This window comes from Oryzias melastigma, linkage group LG13, assembly GCF_002922805.2.
Source record: "Oryzias melastigma strain HK-1 linkage group LG13, ASM292280v2, whole genome shotgun sequence".
Lineage (NCBI taxonomy): Eukaryota > Metazoa > Chordata > Actinopteri > Beloniformes > Adrianichthyidae > Oryzias > Oryzias melastigma.
This window is the reverse complement of record NC_050524.1, coordinates 9443645-9467028: the sequence shown is the minus strand read 5'-3', so window position 1 is coordinate 9467028 and position 23384 is coordinate 9443645. Positions and strand designations below refer to the sequence as shown.

General features: G+C 37.8%; 1 protein-coding gene across 9 annotated transcripts in view; it reads left to right on the top strand.

Moving 5' to 3' along the window:
• frya (furry homolog a (Drosophila)) overlaps nucleotides 1–23008 on the top strand; it is a 59055-nt gene extending 36047 nt beyond the window's left edge. For 4 of the 9 annotated variants that reach the window (XM_024277336.2, XM_024277330.2, XM_024277333.2 and 1 more), the window contains exons 35-61: nucleotides 1254–1520; nucleotides 1927–2077; nucleotides 2245–2348; nucleotides 3602–3787; nucleotides 4369–4567; nucleotides 4906–5027; nucleotides 5110–5297; nucleotides 6662–6756; nucleotides 6842–7422; nucleotides 7497–7594; nucleotides 7670–7840; nucleotides 7925–8065; nucleotides 9834–10013; nucleotides 10625–10789; nucleotides 11947–12021; nucleotides 12122–12292; nucleotides 13087–13287; nucleotides 14897–15040; nucleotides 15797–15960; nucleotides 17418–17625; nucleotides 18340–18489; nucleotides 18565–18663; nucleotides 18739–18822; nucleotides 19946–19963; nucleotides 20111–20221; nucleotides 20304–20509; nucleotides 21687–23008. In XM_024277336.2, the coding sequence (XP_024133104.1) occupies nucleotides 1254–1520; nucleotides 1927–2077; nucleotides 2245–2348; nucleotides 3602–3787; nucleotides 4369–4567; nucleotides 4906–5027; nucleotides 5110–5297; nucleotides 6662–6756; nucleotides 6842–7422; nucleotides 7497–7594; nucleotides 7670–7840; nucleotides 7925–8065; nucleotides 9834–10013; nucleotides 10625–10789; nucleotides 11947–12021; nucleotides 12122–12292; nucleotides 13087–13287; nucleotides 14897–15040; nucleotides 15797–15960; nucleotides 17418–17625; nucleotides 18340–18489; nucleotides 18565–18663; nucleotides 18739–18822; nucleotides 19946–19963; nucleotides 20111–20221; nucleotides 20304–20509; nucleotides 21687–21945 (4538 nt within the window). In that variant the 3' untranslated portion in view covers nucleotides 21946–23008. Of the gene's footprint in view, nucleotides 1–1253; nucleotides 1521–1926; nucleotides 2078–2244; nucleotides 2349–3601; nucleotides 3788–4368; nucleotides 4568–4905; nucleotides 5028–5109; nucleotides 5298–6661; nucleotides 6757–6841; nucleotides 7423–7496; nucleotides 7595–7669; nucleotides 7841–7924; nucleotides 8066–9833; nucleotides 10014–10624; nucleotides 10790–11946; nucleotides 12022–12121; nucleotides 12293–12453; nucleotides 12463–13086; nucleotides 13288–14896; nucleotides 15642–15796; nucleotides 15961–17417; nucleotides 17626–18339; nucleotides 18490–18564; nucleotides 18664–18738; nucleotides 18823–19945; nucleotides 19964–20110; nucleotides 20222–20303; nucleotides 20510–21686 lie in introns of those variants that run through there. The other 5 variants (XM_024277332.2, XM_024277335.2, XM_024277339.2 and 2 more) reach the window with 5 other exon arrangements.
• Nucleotides 23009–23384: the final 376 nt, after the last annotated feature.

Here is a 23384-nt window from a genome sequence, read left to right as displayed (position 1 = left end):
CCCCCCTTCCCTTCAGTCCTAACTGAGCATTCTGTATTTACATGGATCTAAGTAATCAGAATGAACGCCTGATCAGAATAAAAATGCGTTAAGTAAACTCCGACCCGATCAGACTCATTTGGAGCAAAATTTCATTTCAGTCGAGATACGTGGGTTATGCCAATTGTTGATCCGATTGTGGTGCATGTAAACAATTTATTCCGGTTGTGTCGTTACTGCGGTTGATTTTACGGTGTGGCCCTCCAGAGGAGGCTTTGGAGCACCAACAGGACAAGCCGGCTGCTCCACGCGAGCGAACCGTCTCTTTGGTTGAAGCTTGAATACGGACATCCCACTTCGTGCAGTCCTGAGAAATTGTTCCCAGAAAAACAAGGGCTGATGTTATTTCCACATATTTATGTCCAGCCAAGATACATATGGCTGCATTTACCGCACGGATTTTAAGCTAAATGTCGTTAGCTCGTATTAACCAAAGCCTAACTCTTCTTTTGGGTCCAATAACAAAGCACTGGCCGCCCATATTTAGAAAATTACTTTTGTGAGTCACTTAAAATAATAATAAAAGCACACATAGAAGATCATCTCGCTTAATCTTATAGCTTTGTTTGTTTAAAACGTAACTCACTTCTTCTATGACCCTTTCCAGTGTTTCAGATAGTTCTGTGCGTGTCAAAATGATTTATTCTGATCGAAAGTGTGGCATATATAAATGTTTGTTATAATATCAACAAGGTTTTTCAGGGCCTATGTGCACATTTTAATTCAATCTTTGATCCGATTAAAAAACAATTTGCACATGTAACTGCAGCCCGTTTACAGGCTCCCCTGCTAGCTTACAGCCCCACAAGCCCCCAACCTTACATTAATGGTGCAACAAAAATGACAAACAAAATTAGAGCTATTCAGAAGAACAATTTTGAGCCAAATGCCAGTTCAGACGTGGAAGCAAAGACACCCTTGGATCTAGTTGTCTATAAATAGAGGCAACAAAATTGAGCTTTTTTCAAAAGGCGTTTTTTCAGCTGTTCCTGATTCTCAACAATTTGGAAAAGCAAATACTAAGAAAAAAAATGTGAAGCCTAATTTTCTTAATGTATGTTCTAAATCATAAAAAAATGACGGTAGAACACATTAAAAATACCAAAAGAAAAGGTTCAGTAATGTTGCTTTGCGGAATTAATTGGAAAGATTGTGTGTTTTAATGTTTGCTTCTTAGTATTTTGTGTACATACTTAACATGTGGGGTTTTTTAGGCACCACTTCAAGCAGCAACACTATTGTAGCAGCCCAGGACAGCTTTCCTGACCTAGATGACACCAAGACTGCAAAAGAAAATGATGAAAGGTATTATAAACAACAATTTTTCACTTTCATCTTTACTCATTTAGGGCTGCTAACAGTCACACTGATGTGTTTGTATATGTTCTCTAATCTTAGGCTTAGTCACATAATGCGAGCACACAACCGTCTGGAATCACGTTACAGCAACAGTTCTGGAGGATCCTATGATGAAGAAAAGAGTAAGCGTTTCTTTGTGGTAAACAAGTTATCTAATAAGGAGTTTTTGGTTTTTTTTTTTGGTTTGGGAAGTGTGAAAACAAAAGCTGGCTTGATGCCACTGATAATGCATGAACAGTGTGCAAAGTGGCCCAAGGCTTTTCAGGGTCTGTGAGAATTGGCACTGAAACAGAGGTAGTGGAGCCCAGGGTTCCTGCACTCCAATTACTCACCCAGAAACAGCTTTCTTAAGGTTAACTAGTTCTTCTGCGAGAAAGAACATCAACAACTACAAGAAATCTTGAGTTTCTTTTAGAGTGAATAACCTGTTAGATTGTAATTTACTGATTAAAACTAACCTACTATCTGTGTTTATATGCAGCTTGTGGTACTAAAGAGTTCTGACGATTATTCAAACCTTTTGTCCAGGCGAACTTCTGCCCCCTTATGCTGATTGGCTGATGGCTGTTTTTGAGAGCAACCAGCCCCATCCTCTGCCTATGCCTCTCAATGGAGGATGCTGGGCTCCTCTGGTGGACTTTTTACCTGAGACCATCACTCCTAGAGGTCCTTTGCACAGGTTCGACACCATCATACAAAAAGAGCTTTATCATGAATTGTTTCAATTAAAGAAGAATTTTTTTAATTCAATTAAATGTTGTTTTTTCTGTTTTAAGAAAATATTTAGATTATTAACTGTTTTATATAATGTTTTATTTATTAAAGACTATATCTTTTGTTTTACAGATGTAATATTGCAGTCATCTTCATGACAGAAATGGTTGTGGATCACAGTGTGAGAGAGGACTGGACCATTCATCTGCCTTTACTTCTGCACGCTCTATTTCTAGGTAAAGTCCCTTTAGAGCCAGCAATAGAAATATGTATTTTCAGGAGTCTGGTGATACGTATCCCGATACGTGTCTCACAATATGATAAGTATTTCAATGTAGAACTATCCCAAGACTGTTCCAGAACAATTTTTCCCCTTTTTTAGTAAGAGTATATAAAAAAAGATAAACCAAGGGAAATCTAAGTAGTACATGTCTCATAACAACTAAAACCGCAAGGCTGACTGAACATTTAACACAAGCTGGTATTCATGAGATCTTCTTGTTGTTGTTTTGGTCCCAGTTTAGAGCTGCTCAAAGAGGCTCAATGTGTTGTGCTGCCAACAACGTAAGACGCTAAAGGACGCTGATAAATAATTAATCAAATATTGCCATATCAGCATTTTAAACCAATACAAGTATCATTAAATTAAATATCGCGATATATCGCCAAATTGATTTTTCCTTACATCCTTAGCCAGGAAAGTTCCAAAAACTCCATGTTTTGATTCATTGCAGCTGACTAAAAGATAATATAGACAAAAAAATGAAAAAGATATAGCATAATTTTCATCTTTACATGTTAAATTCACCTACCGATTAGCTTTTAAAGTGTTCTTTGTGGTCTTTTAATGATGTTTATGCTTTTTTTAGTCAAAATAAAAAAATGTGTGTTCTTTTCTATATTACCTGGCTACCACAGAGTGGGAGGAGTTTAATCCGTGCATCATTAGTTCATACGTTTTTCAAATTAAAATCAAAAATCAAAAACGGTTAGTTTTTTAGTTCATCACCCATGATACACCTCTTGATTTTGGGTAGGACCATTACATCACAAAAATGCTTTTTTTTTACAAGCGGCATGTTTGCATTAAAACAAATTCTCAGAAATGCCCTTTTATGCTCAATTTTCTTAAAATATCTCCCCCATCATCAGAAAAATGACAAAAAAACATGTTAAAGACACCAAAAATGTGATTTTCGTCGGAGTGGGTCTTTAAAGACCTAAGATAGTTTTGAACTGAAGCACAAGACCCAAAAACTGTCTTTACCATTACCAATATTTCATATTTAGACCTTTGTTTTCTCTTACTTAAAATATCTCATCAATTGGAATTAATGATGAATTTGAAAAGTAAAAAAAACTGTTTCACATGTTACTGATATTATATATTTATGCTGCTATTGGCTCATAATATTGTACATACTTTCATCGTTTTTTTTAATTGAATGCTATTAAAGCAAAATTGCTGATCCGATCCTGTTTGTTTCAGGCATGGATCACTATCGTCCAGAAGTGTTTGAGCACTGCAAGCGTCTCCTCCTCCACCTGCTCATCACTTTGCCCTGTAACAGTAACTGTCAAGCCATCGCATCGGTTTTGCTACAAACGCGTGAGATCAACGTCACCAAGACTCTCACCTGTAAACCAAGCCTTCAACCAGAGTTTTCATCTTCAGGTAAACATTTTTTTTTAAAAAAGCTAGCCTTTAACATTCCCCTTCTTGTCTTTTCCCACTCTAAACATGTTCTTACTTTAATAACATGTTCAGTCAAAGTCAGTAGAGTTGACAGAGTAGCCTGGCATTTGGCACATGACTTTCTGTGTTGGCTTTGATCAACATGCGTCAAGAGGGGATGACTGGCATTCCTGCAGGACAATAGATAAGGTTCTTATCTGGTGAAGGGAAATATTTGGACGTTGTGCCAAAGCCAGTATTAAGCACCGAGGACATCAAAGGTCTTGATTAAAGCATTCCATACTGCTATTTTTATCCTCTTGCCCAAATTGAGGCCATCTGCTTGGACAAACTGTTTTGCTCCCCACCCTCCAGCTGATAAAAATGTCTAGTTGTTACAAAACATTTCCTTCGTTTAAGCTGCCTTTTTATATTAAAAACATATTTTTCTAAACTGATACATTTGTTAAAAAATTACATTTTTTGATGTAATGATTTCTACAGTCTAGTTTACATGAGCGCCCAGGAATAAACCACTGGAACAAATTTGTGATGACACACTTTTCTTGTGTGGTTGACAGGAGGATTTGACTTTCTGCGGGAGTGCCAGGCCTCGCCCGTGCCAGACTCCGGCCTCAGCTCTTCCTCCACATCATCCAGTTTAAGTCTGGGAGGCAGCAGCAATAATCTGCCAGAGATTATGCAGGAGATGGAGGAGATGATGGGCCCCGGGAAGACAAATGAGAAGGCCAGCAAGCTCATTGAGTTTTTAACAACAAGGTAAAATGCTGTTTTGAATTCCTTATTTATTAACAGATATGTACATTTTAGAGTTTAAATGTCTGCTGCGTATAAATTAGAAATGGTACCTTGATGTCTACCATCATATTTCTTGATAAAAGTTGCCACCTAGTGGTGATCCATGTTTAGTGCAACCAATTCAAAGCAGACAAACACTCAAATTTGTGTAACTTTTTCATAACTTTACACATCTGGATCATATTTCAATGCAATTCCTTCACTTGGTTGTAGCATTTTATTCCATTTTTTTTAAGTTCTGTGTAATTAAAATGTTTATTTGATTGATTAAAATTTGAATGACTTCATTGTATTTTTAGACCGTATGGACCACTTTGGTGCCATGAAGACATTTCACCAAAGAACCAAACTTCCAAAAGTATGTTACAGCTGACAAACTTTCTCAGACATGTGTTGTCAGTGTTTAAAGAGTCCAAATCAGGTAAGCTTACTTTGTAAGGCAACTTTTTTGAACACTTTACAAAATCTTGCAACTCTTTTTTTGTTTCTTTTATTCGGTTCAGATTTCCATCTGGAGCAACAACTTAGTGAGGTGGCCCTGCAAACAGCTTTGTGTAGTTCGTCTCGTCACTATGCCGGCCGCTCCTTCCAGGTGTTCCGGGCCCTTCACCTGCCCATCTCCGCCCATGCCGTGTCTGACCTGCTCTCACGGCTTGTCGAAGTTGTTGGTGAACACGGAGAAGAAGTGCAGGTCAGTCATCTGGTTTCCCAGATTACAAGAAAACCATTTTGGAAAACAGTCACCACATTTGATGGATTTCTTAGGTTGGGCTGAGTCTATTTGAATTAAATTAATTCAAAAGTTTTGATTTTATTTTTTTTATTTTAATCAGTAATGTAGACAAATAAAAAACTCAAGTAGGTATTTAAACTAAACTTAAGTGAAGCTTACATTAATCAACTGTAAATTATTTCTTCATACATGAAAATAATAAGCTGTTTTTCCAAAAAAATAAAAAATAAATTAAGGATCAAATGAATTTGATTTGAATTAATTAACTACCTATCAATTAAAGTGATGGATCAATATTGCATTTTGTAAGTTAAGATTAATTTGATTAATTGATGGGAGCATGAAGCAAAATCCCCAAAATATTTAAGAATTTTTGAGCTGTATTAGTGGGTTTTTGGTGCAACATTTTTGACAAACTTCCGCTTTGTTTCCCATGTGACTACTGGCGTGACAGGTCAAAGATGTAACACGAATGCAGTTACTAATAAGCTAAACAATGCAATTTCAGCCTGGATGTGACTTTTTTTTCCTCATCTTCTAACTGGTTACATATAGTAACATATACCATCAGCCTCCTTCTCCCACTTTAAAAATAGTTTTGCTCCTTTTCTGTTAACTTTAACATTTTCATGTCACTGCAAGCATAGCGTAAATTTTCCCTGCTTATAATGTTTATTTGTTAATACAGCTGAACAGTACAGAGTCCTCCTCAGCACAGGCATGAGAAGATGCCTTATTTTCTTCTCCCGCACATCTTGTGCGCACTTCTTCTTCTTCTTGTTTCAATGGCGGGCGCGCATGCCCTCTTCTTCTTATTATTCTTGTTTTGACATTAAAACGGCTCATTAATTCAAACAGAGTATTTTCTCTACAGTTTGATTGAGAGCGATTTAAAAGGAGAAATACTCAGAAACACAAAAACAGAAATATTTCTTGTTACATTTGTTCTCTTTCATAAGAAAAATGCCACACATACATGTTAAAAACTCAAAAAACACGATTTTCATCAGAGGGGGATTTTAAATACACTTAGAAGCTCTTAGAATACACCCAGTGGGTGACAGTGCAGCCTGTGATGATCTGAAGTTTTGGAACACCTTACAAGAATGTGATTAGATGAATTCCTTGACATGATGGTATTTTACTGCTTTGATGGGTAAACTCTATCAGATTTTATTCTTGTGGGCCGCTCAGAGAAGATAACATAAGATAACTTTGTCATTTTAAAGCAATTTCCCAACAAAATCAGTAATTATTATGTACAGTCATGAATATATTTCAATTCAAGGTTAATAGAAGATCTTCTGTTTTTTTCCTCGTAGGGATATGTGATGGAAGTCTTACTCACGCTGGAATCTGTGGCTGATAACTTGGCAGAATGCCTCAAGAACAATGATCTGATGGCTGCATTGACGAGGTTTGTTTCTTTTTTAGAGCTATCCTCCAGCATTTAGGACATCAGTTGTATATTTTCTTTGATTTTTGCATGTTTTTAACTACAGAGCCACATCTCCAGACTTCCTTACAAGCCTCAAGCAGCTTTCCAACCGGAAAAGCACAGGACAGCTCAACCTAAGAAGAGAAGAGAGGATCCGGCACCAGAGGAGCTCCTCTGTTCCTAAAAAGTTCGGAGAGGCGGACAAGTTCTCAGATCCGCCCCGTAGCGCCACGCTCGACCGCATCCAGGCCTCTGAACAGCAGGGCCTGCTGGCAAAGATCCGGGGCTCGTCTGCTCTCAAAGAAAACGTCACCGACCCAATGAGCATCAACCACCCCAGCAACCTGATGGCCACCATCTTCTGGGTGGCAGTGTCCCTGATGGAGTCAGACTTTGAGTTTGAATATCTGATGTCTCTACGACTGCTGAACAAACTTCTAGCCAACATGTCACTAGACAAGCAGGAGAACAGGGAGAAGCTGGAGAAGCTGCAGAGTCAGCTGAAGTGGAGCAGTTTCAGTGGCCTCCAGCAGCTGCTGTTGAAGGGCTTCACCTCTCTGTCCACCACTGACCTCACGCTCCAGCTCTTTTGCCAACTTGCACCTGTATCGCGAGTCCCTGTAGTGGACACTTCACAAGCCATAGGTAGGAAATCTAATTAACATGATAGCTTTTTTTTTACCGGAAATATTAAAAGTTTTCTCTTTTTTATCCTCCAGGTTTTCCGTTGAATGTTCTCTGCCAGCTTCCACATCTTGTGCAGCATTTTGATGCGCCCACACAGTTCTGTCAAGAGGTTGCTGAGAAAATTGCTCAGGTTCGACTGTAGTTAACCTCATCTTTCTTATAAAAGGTTGGTATATATTTTTAAACTGATATGTGTTTCACGTAGGTTTGCCACGAAGAGAAAAATGCCAAACTCTCCAACCTCGCTCACGTCATGACCCTGTATAAAACACGCTCCTACACGCGCGACTGCTTCTCCTGGGTCAACGTCATGTGTCGGTATCTTCACGAAGCTTTCCCAGACGTCGCGCTGAATCTGGTCACTTATATGGCTGAGGTGAGTGCAGCTGCCATTTTTTTTTTTTTTTTTTTTTACTTGCTTTTGGCAAAATCTGAAATGTGTGTTCTTTGATTCGTACAGCTGTTGGAAAAGGGCCTGCCCAGCATGCAGCAGACGCTTTTACACATCATTTCCAGCCTTCTGAGTCACATGGACCTGAGTGGAATTCAAGCCAAACCCTTTAACATGGAGGTTCTAAAGACCATCGAAAAGTTTGTCCATGTGAGTTAATTAAACGTGATGATTCGGTGTGTTTTCCTGTAAATACTCTGAAAACCTCTAAGGCTACAGGATATTTATCTGATCATCCCTTGATCTATTGTAAAAACTTTCTCAGTGGTCATTTAGCTTTGATTATGGTGTTTTTAGCCAAAGTAAAAAAATGTGTCTTTTTCTAGGACATATTTTTTGCAGAGTTTGATAGATTTGCCTCTGAGTAATTCTAAGTTCACACCAAACACGATTCGCGCAACAAAGTCACTGCCTGAGCTTGACGGCCGACCGCAAGTGGGAGGACCTACTAGCTAATGTTTTTGGCATGATTGCTACATGGAGCAGTGTCCGTGGGTATCTCACTTAGGATCTATGGAAGACACAGATGATGTTGAGGAATGTGAAGAGTTTTACAAAAACTTTGATGGCTCATTGAGTCACTGAAAACGTCACATGCCCAAAGCTCAGTTCTTAATTGGCTGATGTGACGCGGCAACCTGGCAAAATTTAGATGTTTGAACTATGCGCCGCTCAAGTCGTACTTTTGCTAGATCGCCGCGGTGCCCCCATTGCTCAAACTGCAAACCGGGACCTCAGAATGCCTTAATTCACGTCTGTGCCATTGACTTAACATTGAATCTTCTGCCTCTACCGCACGAATCGCGTTCGGAGTGCGCGCAATATAGTTTGAGATAGATACAAGCTCAGGAAAAACTAAGATATACATGGATCTAGTCATCTATCAAGCGGGAGAGGGAGCTTGTGGCCTGTAGATTATAGCTTCTATGTCACAGCTACAAGCTTTTTCCAAAGTCATTTTTTGTCTGTGCGTGATTTACCAGCACATTCTCACTCCCAACTCGTCACATATTGACATTTGGTTAAAGCCCTTTCCACTTTTTGACAATTTGAGTGTCCCTAACTTGTTGTTTTTTTGACGTGCTGGCTGTCCCCATTAAATCACGGGTCCCATCTTCCAGGCCGCAACTGGAGATGGTCCAGTACCGGGAAACGGAGGGCACTGTACCCTAACCTGGTCCCGGTTCGCGTCTGGTACCAGGTCAGGTCTCGTACCACATCTGGTGCCATGTCCAGTATCGCGCCCAGTGCTGGGTTAGGGTACCAGTACCACCTACATCCTGAGGACCAATCCGCGTGTGGTACCGTATCCAGGACCGCGTCCGGCACTGTATCCTAAGGGTTGTGGACTCTTCATTTTACAAGTAGCCAGCACGTCAAAAAATGACAAGTTGGGGAAACTCAAAACATCAAAAGGAGGGGTCCTTAACCAAAACAATATGAGATGACATGGGAATGAGAATGTGTTGGATTTACAACTTTTGAATAATAAATACTCAGAAAATGCAGAAAATATTTTAAGCTTCATCTTCTCTCTTTATGTTCTCCATCTTGAAAAAAGAACACGATAAAACACCTAAAACATGATTTTAATCAGATTAGGTCTGTAAAACCCTGTTTTATAAATCAGACTAAAAAGGAATCGTATTTTAGGGAGCTTTATGTTAGTCGCTGTTCCTTGTTTCCTGTAAGTGCTCTGAAAAGAAAGAGGAAAAGAAGTCAGTGTTGTGTCAGCACTGTAAATCTGTGGACACACCCAGACTATAAACAGTCTGCTTCAGGCCGGGCCTCTGCCTATTCTCATACTGTGTCCATTCTTCCTCAAATACCTCTGATCCCAAAGATGCCACATAAACAACCTAAAAAAGACATTATTTTTTTCTTTGTGCATTTAAATTCATGTGTGTGTTCACTGCAGACTGTCCATTGGAGAGAGGCGCTGAATATCCTGAAGCTCGTCGTTTCTCGATCAGCCAGCTTGGTGCAGCCTTCGTTCCCACAGAGTGACCTTTCCTATGAGGACATCAGCTGCATCTGGGACCGATCTTCCAAGGCTCTGCCTGGGAAAACACTGGATTTCCACTTTGACATATCTGAGGCAAGAGCTTTTCTATCTATTTTTTTTTTTTTTTTTGCACAATGCATTTGAAGTTTCTCCAGCCAGTGGAAAGGTTAGATCCTTCCGTTTGGGCCTGGATCTGTCCTCCGAGGGTGTGGTGCTTGTCAAAGCTGTGGCTATTCGGCATGGAAAATTGACTTCCCTTTCCTTTTTGGATATTTTACTTTAGTCTTGAGATTAGCTCAGAAGGTAAACATAATTAGCCTAAAATAAGTGAACTGGAAAGTGATGTGAAAGATAGCAGCAGTGCATGAGTGTGTGTGGGAGCGGAACAGGAGCTATTTGTGCAGCTCAAGAATGAAAGGAAATGATGTCAGCTCATTGCTGCCTTCCTTTTCTGCATGAATCAGTGAGTTTTTGTGAGTTGCCAGCAGTAATTGTTTTCTATTCACACAGGAAAAATATTTGTGATATTTCCGAGAACATGTCAGTATTTAAGAGAAAATAGGCTTAGCAGTATAAACTATTGGTTCCTTTTTCCTTTGATAATTCTCAATCTCAAAAGTAATTGCTGTTATCCTGGAGTCCAGACCTTTCTGCTCCTTGATCTTTAATAGTCATTTTTATTTACCTGCATTTGTTTGTTTCAGACCCCAGTGATTGGTCGCCGCTTTGATGACTTGCAATGCTCACCGGGTCGTGATGCCAAGAGCAGTAAGACAGCAGTGACCCGTAGCACCTCCTCTACCTCCTCTGAATCCAACTCCAACAATGTCCTGGTGCCAGTCAGCTGGAAAAGACCTCAGTCCTCCCAGGTATGAAGTTCCTTTCATTCTTGACTTTAGATTCTCTGATGATACTTTTTGGGGGGTTAGGGTTAGTTTGGGTTATTTCCCCAAGCAAATCACATCATATATTTTGCTTAGTGTAGAAAAAAAGTTTTTTTTTTTCACTTAAACCTGTTCCGTTCATTCCATACTTTATTTCAAATGACCATATTTTCCGCACTATGGGGCATACTTGACCATAAGGCGCACCATCAATGTTCCACTTTGGAAGTTATTCAAGGTGCACAAAACTATAAGGCAAGAAAAAAAGCGTAAAAGAGAAGAGTTTTGTCTGTCAGACTTTATTTGCTGCGTTCACAGTAATTCCAGAACATGTTTGTAACACGCTAGACATTAGCCACATTAGAATTAGCCACATTAGAATATTTACAGTAGGCTACCTGTAACTCCCAACCTTGTTTACAACACGGAATAAAACTGTGTTACCTCTAAAGCAAATGTACTGTGATTACACTAACTCCTAATTTGGTTAGCAAAATATAAAAATAGAGTTCAACACTGCTAAAACAAACTAAAATACTTTGGCTAGGCTAACTCCAAGATCAGTAACACGTAAAAACACAGTCCAACATCTCAAAAAAAAAATGTATATGACTGTTTGTGCGCTAACTTCCAACCTTGATAGCAACACCGCAAAACAAACATTAGTGTGACTTAGCTAACTCCTAACCTTGTTAGTAACATGTATAAACACAGCCCAACACGGCTAAAACAAATGTTACTATGACTACGCTAATTCCCAACCTTGATAGTAACACATGGATAAAAAACATTCCAACATCGTTATGTTAGCCGTGTCTCTTCACAATAACCAAATATATAAACAGAGTCACATGTACTTCTCAAAATCTCTTCAACATCAGTAAACACAACCAGTTAATCCATAAATCTGTCGCTCCACATTATAAGGCTCATTGGTTTTGTTTTTTAAAAAAATGTTTAAGAAAAATTGTATATTCAAAATAATACTTCAGTGTTTTTTTCCATGTAAGGTGATGCTAAATTGAACAGTCTTGGTTAAATTTTTACGTTGTGAATTTGCGACATACGGCATGAGGTGGGGTCATATGTCTAAATTAGTCATATAATCGAAATTGAGTCTAAAAAACTTTTCCCTTTTGTAGAAAAGAACCCGAGAAAAACTGGTAAATGTGTTGTCTCTGTGTGGACAAGAAGTCGGCCTCACAAAAAATCCTTCGGTAAGATAAACAATGGTTTTACAACACTGAATTTCAACACTGTTCATCTTTTTTGTTGTCTTTGATAACAAATAATAACATTTTTCCATCATCTGTTTAGGTGATTTTCTCTAGCTGTGGGGACTTGGACCTCATGGAGCACCAGCCCAGCCTGGTGTCCTCCGATGAGGGCAATCGTGAACTAGACAACATGGACGACACCACCTCAGAGCAGCAGTTCAGAGTCTTTAGAGACTTTGACTTCTTGGATGTGGAGCTTGAAGATGGGGAGGTGGGTCTTCTAACGTTTGATCTCACTAACAAACCTGTAAAGTAGTTGCAACATCAGAAGTGAAAGCAGTTTATTTTACTTTACATAATCATGCTTCATACATTTGCTGTACCTTCTCTGTTTAATGAGGTTTCTGTCCCTTTTTTGTCCGTGCAATCTAGGAGCTTCAGGTAATTTTAGTCATTTTACATTTTCATTTGCTGTGCTTTTAGTTGGCATTTGTGCCCCCAAAAATAGCACAAAATGTGTGTGGATGCTGTGCATTTTTTAAAGCTGATACTGAAATGTTCACAAAGCAGAGTTTTAAGGTGGAAAAGGGACTAACATCTGTGTTACTGCTAGTACATTACTTTAAAAAGCATAAGTGTTTAAAAATTGTGTATGATATATAAAATAATTTTAGAGATACAGGCAGGCTGAAATCAAAGCATTTCTTTTTTTTTCCAACAGTGAAATTAAGATTTCACAGGAAGTTTCCTATGTTTGCCTTGTTGATGTGCAGGTTTGGTGGAGTATGTTAGCCTAAAGTCGTTGTGTTTCTGGATTGCCATTTTTTTCAGTTATATTGCAGCTATTTTAGTTTAACTTTGTGAAAGTGTCATCAAATTGAAGTGTAGCTTCAAATCATGTATCGTACTCACCTGAATTCTTAACATGGATCCAACCATAGACTGCTCGACTGTTTGACCCCCTCCCTGAACTTGCACTGCATGGTTGTAAGTGTGTATGCATGCAGCTGCATGTCAGCGCAGCAAAAATCATGGTACCAAGTATCTCTAATTCTACTGTCGCAGGGAGAAACTATGGACAGCTTTAACTGGGGGGTGCGTCGGCGCTCTATGGACAGTTTGGATCAAAGTGACCTCCAGCCTCTGGAGGAGAGTCCGCTGTCCAGCAGCATGCCCAGCCTCAGCAAGATCACACGTGAAGACTCAGATGATTCGTCTGAGGAGGACTCCCTAACTGCCAGTCAGATACTCTCCCACTCCCAGCTCGTAAGCTTTTATTCACAAGTAGTTTTTACTGAAGTGAAATCTTTATCTAGTGATAGGATTGTTTAAACCATACATTTCTATCCTATCTCATGATAGTTTTTTTAAGCTATACAAATGTACCTACTTTATGACTGACGGTTATTAATGATAATTATATATTAGAGTTTAATCATTTGATAAGATGAAACACAAACAAAATGAAAATATTTCTCAACATAGCTCACATCTGACACTTTTACACTTGTTAGAGCTTGTAGGAGTGTTGGTGATAATATGGGCTCAAAATAAGGACATAAAGATTTGTAACCTCAACAAAGCATGATCAGAAGGGTTTTCGATGAGTATGGATTGGTAAAGGACATTCTCCGTATTCACGGATTCGCCGTATTCGGATGTCTCAGGGCCCTAACCTCTGCGAATAAGGAGGGATTACTGTGGACAGTATTGGTTGCATAGGGAAATCCTTAAAAGAAAACAAATTTAAAATTTGGAAATAAAATGGGAGATAGCTACTATTTTCACAGAAAATAAAAGCTGTGAATATTTCAAAATTCTCAGTTTGTTTTTTAAGGATTCACATATGCATCCAATATTGTTTACACTCCTCTTGGTCATGTTAACACTAAAATCCACCTTAAAGTCTGCGGTCTTTGATTGGACCGTTCTATTTTTGGCCATCCAATCAAAAAGACTTAGACTGGGTTGTTAAAGTCGATTAATCGATCTTATCAATGTAAGCTTAATATATCAATAATCAATCCATAAAGGTAGAGATCAATCTAACCTATAAAGCTAATGTCCGCTAGCTTGATGCTAAGATATAATGGAAGTTCCCATAGGATGGCTAATGCTAACATACATTGCTGACTAAATGAACATCTTTATAAACTCAAAGGTATGAATTTTCCAGCTCTTTTAAGGAAATATCTTTAAAATAACCATTTGTGGTCTGAAGCACCTTTTTTTGCTCATACTTTCTTCCTCTTGCTATAGCGTGATCGCCACCTAGTGGCTAAACTGAAACGCCCTCCAAGAGAAGCAGAACAATTGTTGGAGTTTCTCAGTTTGAGAATCCATTTAACACTGTTTAGTATTAACGATCACATACTTTAACTAATACATTTTACAATATGTGAACTCTATCAGATGAATATGAATATCTTCAACATACATATATAGATTATTAATGTATTTCTAAATAAATGTGTCTAAATGTGTAAACCATGTAAACTCAAAAGAATGGGAGAACAATTAGAATATAATCAATCCAGGCTCAGGTGAATCAAATCGAATCGATTCTGGAACTTATTGGCGACACCCAGCCCTAGTAAAGACGTCTAAAGACAGAGACATTATTCGTAAAATCAACTTCAGGAGCTCGCATGCAGTTTTTTGCTTCGCTTTTTCAAAAAAAAAAAGTCTAGGAAAAAAACCTAGAAGTTATTTCATCCCTTCATAAACATTGCAAGCCTAATTTTTTTAGGCAGATTTATTTTGCGGTATGATAAAATTTGATTTATGAGCAAACATGCAGTTCTTTATGGCCTTATTTTGAGCCCATAGTTTTCGCATTTGTTAATCCCATTTTTTTATTTTTTTGTGCTTTCAGACTGTCAACCTCTCTCCAACTGCAGAGATCAGTAGCATGGATGCGCCGTCTGCTTTTTTTGATAAAACTTCGGCAGATTCCTCTCCTCCTAGTACCAAAAACCCCAGTTTCGATGTCCAACTGCCAGAAGACTCGAAGCAGAGGGTGAATAAGGGCTTCAGAGTGTCTGAGATTCTAGGAAGCACTAATTCCTATCGCAGTTCCATACTGGAATTCTTTACTAATTTTGCCAAATAAGAGCCTTAATGTTGCAACTATTTTAGTGTAGTTGAATGTTAGATATGCTTTGGGTTCAGTCTATGTGTCAATTACTGTTTCTTATCTTTTCTGTTACCTTTTCTTCTTCTAAGTAGAGCATGTGCCAGTATATTCTTGGTGTTAATCTTGCATGTGAAAGGTGAATGATCTGAATCCTATAGAGACAATCTGTGCTTTAGGATGTGGGTTCATTCCTGCCACACATAATTAGTGACAGATTGTTTGGGAATGTGAAGGGTTCATAATTTGTTTTTCTTTATTTTTAAAAGGCAATGTGTATACCTCTAGCTTCTGTGTGGGTCAGTAACTCAAAGCTGTTGGCATGCGGGGGTTCAAGAAAGGTTTACACATTGCCTGTCCAAATCCATAAGTGTCCAAAGCCAGATTGTTGGCTCTGAAGTATTTATAAATTTGTTTAATTGGCAAAACTAAATAAAACGTGCCAAAAAACTGAAAAAAAACACCTCAAGGAGTGTCCCGATACAAGGTTAGTGTGTCCGTTTTATTCTAATACTGAACTTTCTGATAACGAAGAATAACAAAGGGAGTTGAAGAAACATTTGACGCATGCTGGATCAGAATTTGTGTTGGATTTTAGTTGGTTTCTTTTTGCTGATGACTTTTGTGTCCCTTTGATTTCAGAGTGAGTTTTCACAAGAAGAGGAGGACACCAACGTCCATGAAGACGATTTGTCTCTCTCCATCAGTGACCTTCACCTCGAGTGTCACTCAGAGGACAGCTTGACGACAGACTTGATTTCCGGTGGTTGTAAAGCAGAGCTGGACCTCGACTCCTGCGCACTTAGGTACACAACATCTTAGACCAGGGGTCGGCAACCTTTAACAGCACAAAGAGCCATTTGGACAAATTTTTTACTGATCAAAATCTAGAGGGAGCCGCATAGATTTACTTTAGCCTTTAAGAAATTTGGATAATTCATTACAATTTAAAAAAATAAATAAATATGAGTTATTCCTATGTTTTGGCACAATCAAAAGCAAAAATATGTAAAGAAACTAGCATCTCTCAAAATGTTTTTTTTTTTTTTTTCATTTTTACCTTTTACCTTTGATGCTGAATTAGCCAAAAAGCTAGCTCTTTGCTTAATTACTAGCTAAACTCCAAAATAGACTATCATTCTTCAGTAAACTAAATTGGTCAAAAATGTTAGGCTGTTGCTATAATAGAACCTAAACTCTAAATTAGTCTAAACAATCTCAGTAGATAACAAATTAGCCAAAAATTAGCTTATCACTAAGTTTTTTTAGCCAACTCAGTAGAGGCCACATTAGGCAAAACAAAGCTAACTTGTTGCTTAATTACTAGCTAAACTTCAAAATAGCCTAAAAATCCTTAGTAAACTAAATTACATAAATGAAAAAACTTTAAAAAATTACTATTATTTTATTTTTCTTCAACCAGAGAGCCACTATAGAGAGGTAAAAGAGCCACATGTGGCTCTGGAGCCGCAGGTTGCAGACCTCTGGCTTAGACCAAGGGTGTCAAAGTCAATCGGACAAGGGGCCTAACTCCAAAACACACCTTAGATCGCAGTCCAAACAGGATAAACATTTACTGAACACTATAAAACTAAAAATTTTAAACGTTAAAACTGTAATGTTTTAGCATAATTTAGATCTAGATATACCGCATTTCCTGCAATGATGCTAGTGAGAATGCTGTAAGCTGAATTTGGCTGCTGAAGTTGCTAGTGCTGTTAGCTAAAGAGGCTAAAATTGATAGCTAAAAACGCTGAAGCTGATAGCCAGCTAAAATATTAGCTAAACTTCAAAAGAGCTAAAAAAAAAACAAAGAAAAAAAACTTAACAAAATGCCTAAATTAGCCAAAACAGCTAACATGTAGCTGAAATATTAGCTAAACCCCCAAATAGACTTAAAAATCTTAGTAAATGCCAAAACAGTTAAAAAAGCTATCAGAATGTCATTTTTTTTTAACTTTAAAACCGTAACTTTTAAACATATTTAAGAATATTAAAAAAGGCAGGAAAATTATTCCAGAATAAATCAATTTAAACCTTTAATAACTTTCAATATTTTACTCTCCATAAAAATATATTTTGGGAAATTATACAAATTAGAAATGCAAGATAACATCGGACCATTTATAACAATAAAATAAAATGATCTGGAGAGCCGGATATAATTACCTGGAGGGCCGGATCCGGCCTTGACTTTTACATGTGGCTCAGACAAATCGAATAAAAATCCCGTTCTGTCTAACGTGCTTTTGTGACGATGCAGTCTTGCAGAAGAAGAGACGGATAACCTCCTGGAGTCGCACTCCTCACCGCCACCATCGCCTTTCTTCTCTGCCATTCTGGCTGCCTTTCAACCTGCAGTGTGCGACGATGCAGAGGAGGCCTGGCGGAGTCACGTCAACCAGCTTGTGTCGGACTCTGATGGATCCTGTGCAGTCTACACCTTTCAGGTGTTTTCATCCCTGTTCCAGGTATTTAATCCCATTTGCTTCTATGACAGCAGCACTTAGGCATAACTGTGAATTATTTATTGAAGAGATTTAAAGGGACTGATGATTGATTAATTCAATCAATTATACTTTTCATGCAAAAAAGGTCATAAATTTATTTTTTCCTTGTTTTTTTGGTTTACCTCACTAAATTTTGTTTGTTTTCTTTACTACTACTACTTTGTACTATCTATACTCCAACATTTTTATTTTATTTACAAGCATATTTTTCACCTCGGTTTGTGTAATTGTTATAATTTCCAATGCACATAAAAAACAGGTCTATAGATAAAACTATCTATCATTGGTATGACTCATTTGAAAATTAAGACAATTTTGTTTATATGCAGAGTTTAAAATATTATATTTTTGGGTAAAACTTTCTTTTAACTATATTTTAAAATATAAAGTTACTCCAGAATTATGTAGCCAAAATATTCTTAAAGTGCACTTACCATATGCCATGTCAATTTAAAAAAGAATCCCCACATACATTAGAGAGAGCTGTTATCTGTCCTAATAATTTCAATATTTGAAAGTATAGCTTTTAGTCTTCGAAGTGTTTTTGTAGATATTGCTCACCTCACTGACCAAAGCCTAGCAGATATTTAAAAAACATCCTGCAAATAAAAAAATAGAGATGCTTAAAGTGAAATGAATATATTATGGACATAACCAATGTCTCTGTTTTTGCAGAGTATTCAGAGTAAATTTTGTTTGCTGACCGGTGACGCTGTGAATTACATTGGCGACGGTTTGAGAGGATTAGGATCAAAGTTCATTAAGTCGTCTGAGATGCTGACCTCGTGCTCAGAGTGTCCAACACTGTTTATTGATGCAGATACAGTAAGGAAATTGACTTTTTCCAAAAAGGTTGTCAGTTATTAGAAAAACATTCAACAAAACTTTTTTTTTCCACAGATCATGTCCTATGGGCTCCTGGAAAAAATGAAATTCAGCGTGTTGGAACTTCAAGAATACCTCGACACTTACAACAACAAAAAGGAGGCGGCTCTCAGTGTAGGAACATTTTCTGATTTTATTTTTAGGTTTTCACTTTGGTATTTTGACCACATCTTTCTTTCTCTTTTTAAGTGGTTAAAGGACTGTAAAGCAACTTTTCCCAGAAACACTGAAGACCCAACAGTAACATGTCAGCCAGCTGAGCATGAGGAAAAGGTAGAGACTTATGATTGGTTTATTTTTGTCTAGATTTGTGCACCTTATAACTTGCAAAATATATTAAATTGGATTTTAAAATACAGATTCAGTATGGACAATTTTATTATTTTGAAGTGCAAGCAGCTAGTTGATTTGTAAGAAGACTGACACATGCAGGGATTCAATTCTTTTGATCTGTCATGCTGTATTTTCTGCATTGCGATAACTGTGTGAAACTGTAGCTCTGTGAGTGTTACTCCTATTTTCTCTCTTTACGTCAACTTTAATTTGGAGCATGTCACATTGAGGATCCCATAGTTGATGTGATCACCTGCTGCTCTGTTGATCCCTAAAACAAAATGATTTTAGTGGCTTGTTTTAACTAATTATTTTTATTCTTAAAGACCCACTCTGATGAGCTATTTTAAAAGCGTTTTCCACAGTCTTTTAATTATGATTATGTCGTTTTTAGCCAAAAATAAAAAAACTTGTTGATTTCTAGGACACAGAACGGCAGAAGTTCATTGGAAATTTACCTCTGAGTTTTGGGTGGGACTGTTGGCTCAGAGCAACCACGCCCCCACTTCCCCTCACCATTGCTGAATGCTCTCTGTTGAAATACTCTCCCGCTAGCTTACATCCCCTCACATCCCCAACCTAACATTACCGGTTCAACCAAAATGGCGAGCAATATTGGAGCCACATTTTAAAGCCAGATGGAACGAGGAAAACAAAGACGTTCGTGGTTTCTATGTGACAAATACGAGCTTTTTCAATCAGATTTTTTTTGTCTGCTCCTGATTATGAACAATTTCAATAAAGAAATACTCATATATGCTACTTTAGTCTTAACTTTATTTATTTATGTCCTCCGTTGTCAGAAAATGCCAGAAGATCACGTTAAAAACACCAAAACCATTTTCATCAGAGTGGGTCTTTAACCTTTAACTATACACTTTAACTAACACTCCCATTTTGAGTTATTTCCACACACATTTGTCCATACATGCATGTCAATTGAATTACTTTTTTCAGATTTTTTCATTCCTTCATGGATGAAAATCATGAGTTTTTCTTTCTTTTGATTGCTTTCCTTACTTCTTTTACTTCTTTCCTGCTTTGTAACATGCTTACTTGGTAGCAAATGGAAACTCTAGCTGTAAGTTTCACATTCTTCGTGTCTTTTCCTCTCTTCTTCAAGGCTAGTTTTACTCTTATTATGAAACTATATTTTGTAAACTTATTTATTATGATGCCATCATGTTTTTGTGACACATAACTAATCCAGATTCTTTTCATCTTCCAGCAACTGGAGCTCTGTCAAAGACTTTACAAACTGCATTTTCAGTTGCTGCTGCTTTTTCAGTCCTATTGTAAGCTGATTGAGATGGTCCATGCAATAAGCTCTGTTCCAGAGGTACGTCTGTCTGCTTCACCGCCTTTTAATTCCCTATGTGCCGGACACGAACTGTCTAACCCATGCCCTTTTCAAACTTTAGCTCACAGATATGTCACAAGAGTTAAGTCAGTTGAAAAGCAATCTGAGAACAGCGGCCGCCTCGGTGACTGCAGATGAAGTCGCCGTCTGTGGGAGCGCTCGCTCTGAGCCCGTCTTCAGCTCCTCTGAAGCTGCAGTGCAGGCCATCCTGGAGAATCTGAAGATCAATGAGTTTCAAACAGCCGTTCGCTGCATCCGTGAGTGCAGGTGAGGTACCGGTACATGCATTCATGTAAACAGAACAAAAGGAAGAAAATGTGTGTTGGGTAAGCTATGAATTTGTTGTAACAATGCTTATTAGCAGGAGGTTGCTTAGTATCTTTCAAATTGTGACATTTTTAGGTAATGCCTTAGCCTAGTCACATGCATAACATTGTTCTGCATGTGGAAAGTATATTTTGAACTATTTGTGAGGAAAATTAAAATTCCCCGCACTAATGACATCCAGGTGATGCTGTCTTACGACACCTGAACGCAACACTTTAGATATTAGTAAGGTAAATCCCACTGCACAGCAACATTTTCAGCAAATTCAGAAAGTGGCTGTGCAGCGGAATTTGTAATCAGGACGCAGAATCACATTTTTACACACTGTGATGGCTGCAGATTTTTTAAGAAAAAGTTACGATTTTACGGCAACTGGACGATTTTTTGACATTGGGCACACTTAGAGGTGGCGGTCCAGTGACAGGTGGCAGGAATTGACTGAAGCTATTGTCACATTTACGAAAATGCCACAGCGCAGTGACCTAAATGCCAGTTTTACAGGAGATTCGGCAGGAACCTGCTGGGTGGCACTTGTAATCGGACAGCGGCAGTCGCATTTTATTTATGAGGTTTTAAGAAAAAGGAAATAAAGAACGATTCTCAGCCGACCGCAAGTCCATTTGTTCATGACAATGATCCGATCAATTTTTCCGTGAACGCCACATCTCTAATGAATTTGACTTTGTAACTTTGTTTTTTATGTAAATAGTAGGCTATAAACAGGAATCTAAGTAGTAGGAATAGGTATTTATTTTGTGTGTTGCACACTGAGAATGTGCTCGATTGCCCAAGCTCGCAGGGAACATTGCCCCAGTCTACTGGGCGGCCGGACTGCCTCCATCTGCATTTATGATCATGCTAACCATTTTCAGAAAAATTGGATGGCAGCATCTAATTGTGAAGATTCTGCCAGTGCCTCCCCGTTGTGTATTGTCAGTTGTATTTGTGACTGTGGCATAACTCTTTAATCATCCAGTCCACCAAACATCAAACAAGATCCAATGGCAACATAAGCAGTTTGCTGTTACAGAGAAGAATTAGAACAAACATTTTTTAAACCAAAAAAAGAATACTCCCAACACACATATCCTTACCCTTTCTTTTTTTTTCTTTTCAGAACAACATGGCCCAACGACATCTTCGGCGCACATTCTGAGGATGAGGTCCAAACGCTGCTGAACATCTATTTCCGACATCAAACTTTAGGTCAGACAGGAACGTTTGCTCTGGTGGGATCCAAGCAGGACCTCACGGAGATTTCTGCCAAGCTGATGGAGCTTAACGGAGAGACACGTGACATGATCCGTCGAGCCCAGGGCTACAGCGCCATCACAGCTTTCCTTCCAGACTCCAGGATTTCAGGATCAACTCTGTAACCTGGGAACAGTGGAAACAGAAAACTGTAATCCACCCTGTTTTCTTTCTTTACGTTTACGGCAGCTGCTTTCACTTTTATTTTGAAATCAATCTGTGCTCTCTCTGGGAATAAATACATGTTCCTTTTAGAGAATGTCTGACAGTTAGATTGTCAGAAATGCAGCAATACATTTCTCTTAAATAGCTGACAAAGATGAGCTTTTCTTGCACTACCAATAGAAGCAGTCACAAAGCAACCGCCTTGCTACTGAGGACAACTGTAACATTTAACAATGATACCAAAGTTAGGAGATTTTTCATTGGATTTCATGTTTTAAATATATATAGGGAAAACGTGCAATTCTTCACTAAAGTGGAAGACTTTTTTTGTCTGCGGAACGAATGTATTTGAATATCACAGGATTAAAAACACTGTAAGAATAGAATACAAGGAAATAAAACTGGATAAACTGATGTGTGCTGTTTTGTGAGGGAGCCTCTGAGTTGTGAATGCTCTTGGGTGTTTGAAATTAATCACAATATTGGCGTATTTGACTCTGATTTGTGTGAGTGGTTGATGTTTTACTTTGACAGAATGCAAAAAAACTACTGTAATATAAAAATAAATAAATATTAAGAAGAAAGGAAAATAAAACCCTCCATGCTGCTCTGTGGGTTATCTGTTACTTACAATATTTTTACAGTACCTATTAACAGAGCAACTTTGCAGACAGAAAAATTATTTATATTTAAAGAGAAAACATGCTTTTATCAAACTAGATTTGTAGAAGACAAATATCTTTTTGACCTGTTACACTTGCCATGCTTGGAAAATCTGTGTACTATGAAAAAATAGGAACCTTTAAATAAATAAACTATTTTATTTGATGACTTGTATATATTAGAATTTTGCTCAGAGTTCTAAGATTGTATGTTTATGACATTAACTAAGTTTCATGCTGAATGAGTAAACATAAATGTCAAGCTTCAAAAGCTGTAGCCTTGTAAATATCTCTGCCTTGTACTGTATTTTTGTGACCTGTACACTTAATGGCTCTCAATAAATTTGTTAACAAAAAAAGATACTATTTTTGTTGTGAATTCTCTTTATGTAAAGTTGGGGTTAATTAAGACAACTTGGTGGGATTCTGCTTGTAAAAATTGTGAAACAAGTAGAAAAATACCAAAATTATTATTTTTTTTTTAAAGCAAAGACTGTTATGTCCAAAAATGTGAAAATGAATACATTTTAATAGCTTCTAAGAAATATATTCAGTATTTTAGCAAATAAAAAAAATAAAGTTTGATAGCAAAAGAAAAGGTATTTAAGCAGGTTAAAGTTAAATCTAGATACTTATACCTACCCTGTCCTTACCTGAAGCCTGATAAACTATTTAAAAAAAAGTTTTAAAATTCGTGGGGTAAAATGATATTGGTTAAATTCTCTGATCCATTATTA